Raw genomic sequence first — 12,161 nt, forward strand, 5'->3', positions numbered from 1 at the left:
ACAGTAGAGGAGTCAAGAAAGGCGGTGGTGAGGCAGAGCTAGTTGTCACCAGTGTACATGTGAAAACTAACACCATGCCTCTGGATGATGTCCAGGAGAGCCAGCATATTGATGAGAAATAGGAGGGGCCAAGGATTTGATTCTTGAGGGACATCAAGAGTAACGGTGTGGGGGCAAGAAGAGAAGCCATTGCAAGCGGTAGTCTGGCTACGATTAGAGGAGATAAAAAAGAAACCAGGTGCAAACAGTCCCAAACAGCTGTACGATAGTGGAGAGAAGTTGAAGGAGGATGATGTGGTCAACTGTGTCAAAGTCTGCAGACAGGTCAAAAAGGACAAGGAGGGGAAGTTTACCTTTTTCACAATCACATTGGATGTCATTTGTGGCTTTGACAAGAGATGCTTCACTGCTGTGACAAGGGTTAAAACATGGAATTTTGGGAAAAATGAGCAATAGAAGGGGACTAAGGCTAAATCCTTGCAGAATACCAGAGGTAATGGTGCAGATACGGGAAGAAAAAAATGACCGGGCAGAAGAATGGAACCAGGTGAATGCAGTGCCGCCCAGCAGGACAATGGTGTAAAGGCATTGGAGGAGGATGGTGTGGACACCATGGTCACAGTCATAAAGGATGTAATTTATAACTTTGTAAAGAGCTGTTTCGATTCTGTGGTAGAGGCAGACACCTGACTAAAGGGTTTCAGAGTTCTGGGAAGATGGGCATAAATTTGACAGATGGCAACACAAGGATTTTGGACAGGAATGGGAGGTACAAGATGGAGAATTAGTTTGCAAGGACAGAGAGATCAACGGCAATGTTTACTCTAATTTCTCCTCCAGGTCTGATGCACTGCACAGTTCCTTTAAGAATGCTGCATGGCCCTGCATCTTAAAGGGAATGTTAGTTGCTAGAGCTCTGTTTATTCCCTGCTAGTATGCTCCGGATTGCTGGGCAGCTTTGCATGCCCACAGCTTAGAGGGAACATTGATCAAGGCTTGTTTTTTTTTTTGAAGAATAGACAGGACAAGGCAGATGCCAGTTATCCCAGACAGCCACACCCACAAGGTCACCAATAAACACAGGAACAGCAGCTCTAACTCAGGGACAATGAGTCAGCACCTGTCACAACTCGGAACCCTGTTGCATAGAAAACAAATAGGTTCCCAATCCTCCCAGAATGACTGGGTATTTCCTGCAATCAGGAGGTACCTCGCCCAAACTTTGCCTCCAGCAGCACAGGACATCAGCAATTTTTTAATTTCCTGTTGCGCTCCTGTACCCCCCACCAACACTGCTGTGTAATGTCACCGGCTATTGCTGCTAAAAGACTCAAGTTTGGTGGCATCACTCGACCACAGGTGCAGAAAGCTGCAACCACATGGATAGTAGTGAGTAGAGGTCTGGGGAGTCATTAACTGGGAGGCTGGGGAATCGCAGGTGTTGGCATTTGCGGAATCTCTGAAGTTGTGACTACTGTTAAAATGAAGGAGGGGAGAGAAGTGCTGCATGTGTGCTTGAAATCTGATGGAAGTTGGAAATCTAAGTGTGCTTTACTTACAAGTGCAGCATGAGCTTTAACTCTGCTATACCTAACCTAGGAGTACTTGGACACTGCATATCAAAAGTGGAAACTGTTCCCCAGTATGGATGTCATTCAACTGGAGATTTAAAACACTAAATTATCCATCAAGACTTCTGCAGATAAATATTCCATTTGCGATACCATTATCAATATGCCACTGCTGGTTCCTCAATATTATCAATACCCCTTTCCTACTCCATTCCCTTGCTGTTACCAATGTACCACAGCAGAGATTTATTTCCTTGCCAAATAGCCCAATGTCCAGGGCTCTCTATGCTTCATTTTACCATGAAATTGAATAAAGTATTACCATGTTAGAGTAGGGCCTGGTCAACCCCGTGCTGATGCTGATGTCATTGGTTAGGCAATAGTCCATCCAAAGCACTACTCCATGGCAAGTGCCAGATCTAGAAAATTAACAATTTTTTAAATTTTAAGCTAAGTAAACATTCAATACTTAACACTGAAAATGTTATTAAGGGAATTTAAAGAGTATTCTAGAATAGAACCTTAATAATATATCACAAACCACAGAAGAACAGAGGATGGTGGACTGCAGGGCACCAATGGGAAGATGAACTATTTCACCGATAGCGATGATTGTACAAAGCAAACTGACTGGTGAACAATAGAGAGAAACATGCTCAACAAATTCAAGATGTGACTGAATGGATGCTAGGCGGAGAACCTGCTGACAGGTATGATGCAGTACTGTATGATGTAGATAGACAGAGTCTGCGAGACCAAGAGGCACAACCTGCGACTGATAGATAACTGAAAGATAAGATAGATGGGTAGAGAGCTAGGACAAAGAAAAAAGTGATTGCCCACCCTCCAATTGGGAGCACTATATTGGATTGGTTGAACTTTGAGAGCAGCTAGATGTACCTCAATGTTCTGTCCAGCATGTTATGGCTCGGTGTTCAAAAGCAACCAATTACCTCAGCAACCAGTAAAACAAATCATCCAAAGCCAACAACACAGTAACTAAGCCAGGACAAGAAAAAAGTCACCATAAACCATACTTTAAATAATGATTTGTGACTTTCTTTCCTGAATTCATCAGCAGCTTCAGGGGTTAGAACTGAGACTTCAATTTAAGTACAATTCATGTAAACAGAGTTTATTCATAACACACTTGGCCTGATAAAATAACATAGGGTTCATTAGTGAATGGATTATTAATTTAGACCGCAGTGGGGTTTCAATATGCGCCTGTCTCTCATATCCCACAAGCATTTCCCTGCCAAAGTTCAATTTAATTCAATCCAGTTTTCTAGATTTCCAGCATCCGCAGTATTTTGCTTTTATCAATTTAACTCTTTCCTGTTTAACATTAGCTGCAGGGAGCTACTTGTCCTTCTCCATACCTCAACAGCTTCATTGATCCTGTGCAGTAAACTGGCTGCTCTGGTACCTCCTGGCGAAAATCAAAACTGAGAATCTGGCAAGGGTCACTGAGCGCCCTACAGGGGTACTCCCAAAGTGGATGGGGTTCAGCCTCCTGACACTCCCGGAAATTCAAAGAATTCTGGAAAAAGATGGCACAACAGAAATTAGAGGAATATGGAGATATAGAGTGGGAGGTAGGGGGACATGAATGAATTATAAACAGCTAGCAATGTTACAACATTCAAAAACAGAGATAAAGTTGTGCCTGAAATCCCACCACCCCCGCAACACCTATGCAGTCAAATACACACACTGTTGATATGACTCGGCCGTGATTCAGTCATGGCACAGATGCCCAAGTCAGAAGGTTCAAGTCCCACTCCAAAGGCTTGAGGACAAAATCTCAGCTGACACTTCAATGCAGTTCACTGAGGGAATGCTGCACATTAAACTCGGGTCCTGTCTACCCCCTCAAGTGGACATGAGAGATCCCATGGTGCTATTTGAAGAAGAGCAGGAGTTCTCCCCGGTGTCCTCCCAATATTAATCCCTTAACCATCATCACTAAAACAGATTATCTGGTCATTATCACGTTGCTATTTGTGCAACTTTGCTGTACACAGAATAGCTGTGGTGTTTCCTACATTACAACAACTCCATGCTTTATGGTCACCAGTACTCAATTGGCTGTAAAGCACTTGGGGACATTCTGAGGTCATAATGAATGCTATATAATTGCAAGTCTGATTTTCTTTAACATGGAGACATGAAGTGAATTCCTTAGTAGCTTGTAAAATGGAGTAAATTTCTCCTAATAGACACAGCTCTCTTTCTTTGTGAGGCTAAATGCTCTCAGACTTTTTCACTACTCGCCACCTCGACTCCAGAACTCAAGCACGTACTCAACAAAAATACTGTCCAGAAGAATGCAGAAGTTAGTTTGTACTTTTTAATCAAGTATCTCAGTGATTGAAGAGTTTATCACTTTTATGATGAGATGGGCTCAGAATTTTCTGATTAAAGAGTCAGTGCCAAGGCAAATGGAACAGCAATGTTAACTGCAGATCCTAAAGGTATACAGTTACACAAGAAGATAGATGTTCACCTAAAAGCCATTCAAGACCTCATGAGGGCAGGTCTTCTGACACTTTGGAGCCCAGCAACTATTTCCCAGACAGCCAAACATTTTATGCTGCTAACTTTCTTACAAGCTAACTTTCACATTCATCTGGACAGTATTTTTGTTCAGTATGTGCCTGACACTTTACAAATTCACTTTATGTCTCCATATGTTATGTTATGTTAAAGAAAATCTTGAAATGTTATGTTAAAGAAAATCTTGAAAGACTTACAATTACTTAGCATCCATTATGATCTCAGAATGAACCGAAGGATCGTTGTCTCCATTTTCTCTCCTCAATCTCCCCAAGGTGTTCCCGGGCAACCACCTGTGCCACTCATTCTGCATCACTTCTAGAACAAAGCACTGGCTTTCCCTCTGCACTTTTGCCATTTAATGTGGAGTCAAGTATTGAAAGATCACCAAGTACTGAATCTCCCATCCCCAGGGCACTGTAGTGTCAATGTGGCATTTCACTTTGCCATCCTCAAGAGCTGAAAGGTCTAATTACGCAGAGAAAGCAACAGTGGCAAGTTATGGGCACGACCTAGTGCGCACACGGACAGCTCTATGCATTTGAATAATCCCCAGCTCTCACCTGGATCATCTCATCCATGAGACTGACGTTAAAGCCCTCACACACCCCACAGGGAGCACGGATACGCCAGAGGTTCTGCAGAGATAGACAGTAAGTGGAGCCAGTTTAAATAGATCAGACTGGTAACAGCTCCTCCAAAACAAGGAATCGACATTTGCAGACAATGCAAGTAAATATAAAATAATTCACATTTCCCACTGCCCGATTTCAGAATTTTCTCTGCTTCATTCAAACGCAAATTAGGTAGGCTTCTTTCAGAAAATAATATTTTGGGATACAGTACGAGTAATTTGAGACATGATATGGTCATGTCACATGCTTGGGATGAGCAGGTTACTTTGGAATTAAGATTCCAGAGGTCCCCATCCGTGGGGTTTTCCCTGTGTTATCTCTAGGTCTGTTATAAATTAACTGATAAGAGATTAATTGCTATGATTAGTCAACAACTGCATCATCATTGTATCTTGCGATAACCAGGGTGATAGAAGGGGAATAAAATGGACTGTGCTCTTTTATTGTCTAGTGTTCCTATGATGCTGGGATGCAGTTCCAAAGCAGTGTTCCCTCCAAGATGCAGGGCTGCACCAGTTCCACCAGTTACCATGTGAAAAAGTTTAAAGGGATCATACACTTGAACAAAACAACCATCCAATCCAAAATAAATTAAGGGAACATTGTTCCAGAGATGTTCCCAGTTGCTGTCCAATACCTCATCCAACAGCTAAGATAATGAGTATCCACCGGCTCTTCACCCCGTGTGGTGCTGGACAGCAGAGACCATCTGGTACCTGACTAACATCGACACATATGCACAATTGCAGGATGGTGATCAGGAATGGGAGCCTTGCCTGTTTTCCTTTCTCCAGTCCAGGAACTCAGAGGCCAGTTGCATCACACTGACTGCTGTCCCAGTTAAAACCAGCAAATCCAGCAAAGACCAATACAGTACCAGATGATGCATCTCCCCTTGAGGCTACTGAGGCTGCTTCTTGTTGCATCGTCAATTCCAGTTAATTGGCAGTTCTGCTAGACTGATAGACTATTCTGTCCTCTCCTTGCATGAAAATAAGGACGAGGATAAGAATGTTCCATCCCTGGACACAGGTTATACATACATGACTGAAGGAAACCATAGAATGGTTTCACTCTGCAGGGGATATAATGAGGGTATTCAGCTAACTCTCCCCTCATTTTCCCACCAGCTGGCCTGAGGAAATTCACCAGTAGAACCCAATTTCCCCCTCTAGCTGACCCTGCTTTCCCAGTGGTCAGTCCTGGATCTCCCCTGCTCTCCCTTCAGCCCTCCTCTACCTCCAAGAATCTGTTCTCAGAATAGTACAATTATTAGTTCTTACAATACACTGCATTTTTAATATAAAATAAAAACACGAAGAATAAAACCACTGTTGGGGTCTGGATCCCTCTAGGAACAGATGTTGTGCGTGTACAGACCTCTGATTTTTTTTTTTATTCATTCATGGGATGTGGGGATCGCTGGCTAGGCCAGAATTTATTCAGAGGGTATTTTTAAGAGTCAACCACATTGTTGTGGGTCTGGAGTCACATGTAGGCCAGCCAGATCAGGTAAGGGTGGCAGATTTCCTTCCCTAAAGGACATTAGTGAACCATATGGGTTTTTACAACGAATCGACAATGGTTTCACGGTCATCATTAAACTTTTTTTAAATTCCAGATTTTTACTGAATTCAAATTTCACCATCTGCCGTGGTGAGATTTGAACCCAAGTCCCCAGAGCATTACCCTGGGTCTCTGGAATACCAGTCCAGTGACAATACCACTACGCCACTGACTCCCCTCAACCTTCTGAATCCTGGCTACATCCCCTTTTATAGATCCCCACTACAAGATCACATGCAGGGAGCACCCATTCGTAGTCTGTGGTTACAAGGGCGGGGGAAGTGAGTGAGGGCAGTGGACTGTTCTGTATAAACAGCACAACTCAAGGTCAGAAACTGATGCAAAACTCACACGAGACAGCCCACACGCTTCTAGTTTCTGAAATTCCCTGCATCGAGTAACAACCCAAATGCAATCACCTGCTACCATGAGCCAAGGGAACTCCAGTCACAAAAAGATAAATGCAAACAACTAACTGAATGTTGGCCTTGTATCTCAAGATGACTAGAATACAGAGGGGTGGAAATTGTATTTGCATAGAGCCTTCAATCAACCAAATCTGGAGTACTGTGTTAAGTTCTGGGCACCACATCTCAGAAAGGTTACATTAAAATTCAAGTGGGTGCAGTGCAAATCCACCAGAATGATACTGGGGCTAAAAGGGTTAAATTGAGGACAAGTTCCATTGATTAGACTTTTATTCCCTTGAATATATAAGTTAAAGGGGCGATTTAACTTAAATGTTTAAAACAATTAGAGAATTTGATAGATCAATGCAGGAAGTATTTCCTCTGGCAACAGAGTCCAGAACAAGAGAGCATAACCTTAAAATTAAAGCTAGACCATACAAGGGTCAGGAAGTACTTATTCACTCAGAGTTGTGGAAATCTGGACTTCTCTCCCCCAAAATGTTGCAGAGGGCGGGGTCAAATAAAAATTTCAAAACAAAGATTGATAGATTTTTGTTAGGGAAGGGATAAGGAGCCGAGGTGGGTCGCTGGAGTTACGATAGAGTTAATCCATGACCTAACTGAATGACAGAGCGGGTTGAGTGGTCTACTCCAGTTCCTATGTTTCTCCAAATTCCGGTGTCAGACCACACCTTTCACACTACAATGCTGAATATTCACCACATACCTCAAACTCCACGGCCATCGCTAAGAGCTTGGCGGACTGCGGCAGCACAGTGAACTCGTTTCTCAGGAGCTTGGCCAGATAGGTCCTTGCATACCAAAAGTAAAGGTTGTGCCAGGGAAGGAGGCTGGTGGTGAAGAATGGCTCTCCAATCAGTACTGACACCTGCAAAATAATCAAAAAAAGAGGGTGTAATCAAGAAGAATCAGAGAGAGGCACAAAAAGGAAGAGTAACTCAAGGAATTACTGAATCAAAACAACAGCTTTGTTCACCTACTTCACCTTAAGATTAAAAACAATGAACTTTTAAGTTTTGCAGTTACTGCCAAGTTGCACACTACACTGAATGGTAGTCCTTGCTCCTTCACCTGTATCCCTCCACACTCCCAGTCGGTGATGACTACAGTGCTACAACTGGACTCAGCATTTCTTCAAACAGAAATCCAGCTGGGGATCCAGGTCCCAACCACTATCCAGTGAACCTGACAACTCGCAAATAAATAGCTCCTTTAATATGGTAAAGCACCTGAAGGTACTTTACTGGAACAAAGTAACACCAAGCCACATACTAAACTGTTGACCGAAGGTTTGGTCAGAGAGGTGGGTTTTAAGGAGCATGTCCAAAGAGAGGAGTTTAGGGAAGGAATTCCAAAGCTTAGGAGCTAAATGACAGCATTCTCCCAAAAAACAGCAGGATTATTTCTCCAACTTAAGGGATCAAGTGCTCCATATTCCAGGATCACCCCAGAATGCAAAGATAACCCCCAGCTTCTTTTCTGTAACCCATCTTCTTAAACCCCTCTACCCTTCAGCCTCATCACCAAAAATAAGTGCCAGGAGCTCATGGACTTCTTTTTCCACTAAGATTGAAACCATCCAATCAGCTGCCTCTGTGCCATGTCACTCCTTCCTACTATACAACCAGGGTTCCTTCCTGTCAGGCTCCTCCTGCCCTAGCCCTTGCCCTGAACTCATATATTTCTTTTGTTTCCTATCTCCCCTTATGCCCTCTCTAAGCCCTTCTTGTTCTCGAGGCTCATCACTTGCTTCCTGGATGCTATTCCCACTAAGTTGCTAACCACTCACCTTCCCCTCCTGGTTCCCCGATATTGTTAACAGTTCTCTTTCGTCAGGTGTCATCTCTCTCTCTCTCCTGTAAATCTGTCATCATCACCCCATTTCACAAAAAAAACACCTTGACCCCACAGTCCTTGCAAACTACTGCTCCATCTCCAACCTCCCTTTCTTTCCCAAAGTTCCTGAATGTGTTGTCGCCTCAAAAATCTGCGCTCACTTTTCAAGGAACAACATATCTGTATCCCTCCTATCACATTTCCACTCCTGGCATCGTACCAAAACAGCTCTCATCACAGTCACTAATGACATTGTATGTGGCTATAATAAAGGTAAACTTGCCTTTCTCATCTTCTTGACCTGTCTGCGGCCTTTGACACAGTTAACCACACCATCCTCCTCTAAAGCCTCTCCATGGTTGTCCAGCTGCTTTCATCAAGTTCCATTCTTATCTACCTATACTTATAAAGGCTTTTTTTTCCCTACTCCCACACCATTACTTCAGGTGTCCTCCAAGGACCTATCCTTGACCCCACCTATTTCCCATCTATATGTTGCCCCTCAGTGACATTATCTGAAGGCACAGAGCTACTTTTCAAAGGTACGTAGACGACGTGCGATTTTACCTCACTGCCACTTCTATCTTGATTCCTTCACAGTTATTAAATTATCAAACTGTTTATCTGACATCCAGTACTGGATTAACCAAAAATTCCTCGAGTTAAATATTGAGAAGACTGGAGGCATTGTTTTCAGCTCCCTCGCTAAACTCCGTTCGCTAGCTATTGACTCCATCCTCCCTCCCTGCAACAGTCTGAGATTAAGACAGCCTGTTCCCAACTGGGGTTGAGCTTCTGATCGCCTATTTGTGCCATCACTAAGCCACCTATTTCTCCCTAACGTCGCCTAACTCCACCCTGCCTCAGTTCATCTGCTGCTGAAACCCTCATTCATGCCTTGGGCACCTCTAGACTTGACTATTGCAACGCACTCCTGGCTCGTCTCCCATATTCTACCCTCCATAAACTTGAGGCCATCCAAAACTCTGCTGCCCATGTCTTAACTCACACCAAGTCCTATTCACCCCTCATCCTTGTGCTCACTGACCTACGCTGACTCCTGGTCAAGCAACATCTTGATTTTTAAATTCTCATACTTGTTTTCAAATCCCTCCATGGTCACGTAGCTCCCTGTTTCTGTAATGTCCTCCAGCCCCACAACCCTCTGAGATACCTGTGCTTACCTAATCTTGGCCTCAAGTGTCCCCGTTTTTAAATCGCTCCATCATTGGTGGCTATGCCTTCAGCTGCCTAGACCCTAAATTCTGGAACTCCCTCCCTGCATCTCTCTACCCCTCTAGCTTACTTTCCACTTATGTGTTTAAAAGCAATCTGTTACTTACAGCACTGTGTTATTGACAGGGGAATTAACCAATCATCTGCTGCTATTAGGTATTAGGATCTGCAGTTTCTTTTTAAAAACATCACCTGGAAAGGGTCGGGCACATTAAGCGCACACTTCCTCTGCACAAGAAACCCCCAAGATAGCACAAACAGATTGACAGAGCCAAACTTCTCCCACCCTGACAGAGCTCCAAATACATTGTGTGGTTTTGGAGCCTAGGCATATGAATTGAATGAACTAGGAACACAGGTGGTGCAACCCACATGATGCACATTAGCAAACAAACTACTAAGATAAAAGCAAAATACTGCGGATGCTGGAAATCTGAAACAAAAACAAAAATTGCTGGAAAATCAAACTACATTTGATAAAGTGCCACATCAAGGTTATTGCAGAAAACAAAAGCTCATGGTGTAAGGGGTAACATATTGGCATGGATAGAAGATTGGCTAGCTAACAGGAAGTAGAGAGTTGGCATAAATAGGTCTTCTTCTGGTTGGTAGGATGTGACGAGTGGTGTGTCACACGGATCAGTGCTGGGGCCTCAACTTTTTACCATATATATAAATGAATTTATATAAATTGGATGAAGGGACCAAAGGAATGGTTGCTAAATTTGCTGACAACACAAAGATAGGTAGGAAAGTAGATTGTGAAGAGGACGTAAGGAGGGTACAAAGTGAAATAGATGGGTTAAGTGATTGGGAAAAGATCTGGCAAATGGAGTATAATGTGGGCAAATGTGAAATTGTTCATTTTGGCAGGAAGAAGTTTATTATCTAAATGGTGAGAGATTGCAGAGCTCTGAGATTCAGAGGGATCTGGGTGTCCTAATGCATGAATCACAAAAGGTTAGTATGCAGGTAATTAGGAAAACTAATAGAATGTTGTCATTTATTATGAGGGGAGTTGATTATAAAAGTAGGGAGGTTATGCTTCAGTTGTACAGGGCACTGGTGAGACCACATCTGAAGTATTGTGTACATTACTGTATTACTTATTAAAAGAAAGATGTAAATGCATTAGAAGCAGTTCGAAGAAGGTTTACTAGACTAAATACCAGGAATGGGCAGGTTGTCCTATGAGGAAAGGCTGGGCTGGTTAGGCTTGTATTCTCTAGAATTTAGAAGAGAAAGAGGTGACTTAATTGAAACCTTTAAGGTCCTGAGGGGTCTCGACAGGGTGGATGTGAAGAGGATGTTTCCTATTGTGGGAAATTCTATAACTAGGGGGGGGTCACTGTTTAAAGATAAGGGGTCACTCATTTAAGACAGAAATGAGATTTTCTTTCTCTCAGAGAGTTGAGTGTCTTTGGAACGCTCATCATCAAAAGGCAGCGGAAGCAGAATCTTTGAATATTTTTAAGGCAGAATTAGATAGACTCTTGATTAACAAGGGGATGAATGGTTATCGAGGGTAGGCAGGAATGTGGAATTGAGGTTACATTCAGATCAGCCATGATCTTATTGAATGGCAGAGCAGGCTCGAGGGGCTGAATGGCCTACTGCTGCTCCTAATTCCTATGTTTGTATGTTGTACCCCATTCCTCGTGCAGGCACAGTCTCACCTGTTTGTTGTCCAGGTCCACAGGTGTTAACTGCTCTGGTCGTTTCTCAGAAACAATCACCTTTCCAGTCAGTTTGTTAGCTGCTAAAATCTGAAGAAGTGTGATTAAAAGATGTAGTGGTCTGATCCTGGTCACATCACTGCTAGCAAGAAAGAACTTTCATTTATGTAACAACATATAACATCTTCAGAACATCTCAAAACACTTCACTGATGGATTACTTTTGAAATGCTGTCACCATTGTTTTGTAGGCAAATTAGCAAATAGCAAGCTCCCAAAAACAGCAAAGCAATGAACAGCAAGTGAATCCATTTTTTGTGGAGTTGGTTGAAGATTGAATACTTTTCCATGGCAACTGGAGAACTTCTTGTTTATCAAAAAATATTATAGGTCTATTTACATCCACACCGGCCATTGAATGCAACCTCACTAACACCTGGTTAAGCAACACCTCAAGTTTAAATTCTCATCCTTGTTTTTAGATCCCTCCATGGCCTCGTCTCTCCCTATCTCTGTAATCTTCTCCAGCCCTACAACCCTCTGAAATGTCTACACTCATTTAATTCTAGCCACTTCGGCAACCCGATTTTAAATGCTCCATCATTAGTGGCTGTGCCTTCAGTTGTGGAGGCCCTAATTTCTGGAATTGAC

General features: G+C 43.0%; 1 protein-coding gene across 3 annotated transcripts in view; it reads right to left on the bottom strand.

The window, feature by feature from the left end:
- The window catches only part of prmt7 (protein arginine methyltransferase 7), a 45,853-nt gene that overhangs the window by 3,646 nt on the left and 30,046 nt on the right, over window positions 1-12,161 (bottom strand). For 2 of the 3 annotated variants that reach the window (XM_078544085.1, XM_078544084.1), the window contains 5 exons: window positions 11,511-11,600; window positions 7,469-7,630; window positions 4,694-4,768; window positions 2,954-3,114; window positions 1,894-1,990 (listed from right to left, as the gene is read on the bottom strand). In XM_078544085.1, coding sequence (XP_078400211.1) covers window positions 1,894-1,990; window positions 2,954-3,114; window positions 4,694-4,768; window positions 7,469-7,630; window positions 11,511-11,600 — 585 coding nt within the window. The remainder of the gene's footprint in view (window positions 1-1,893; window positions 1,991-2,953; window positions 3,115-4,693; window positions 4,769-7,468; window positions 7,631-11,510; window positions 11,601-12,161) is intronic. The other variant, XM_078544086.1, reaches the window with a different exon arrangement.

This window comes from Cetorhinus maximus, chromosome 6 (genome assembly GCF_964194155.1).
Source record: "Cetorhinus maximus chromosome 6, sCetMax3.hap1.1, whole genome shotgun sequence".
NCBI lineage: Eukaryota > Metazoa > Chordata > Chondrichthyes > Lamniformes > Cetorhinidae > Cetorhinus > Cetorhinus maximus.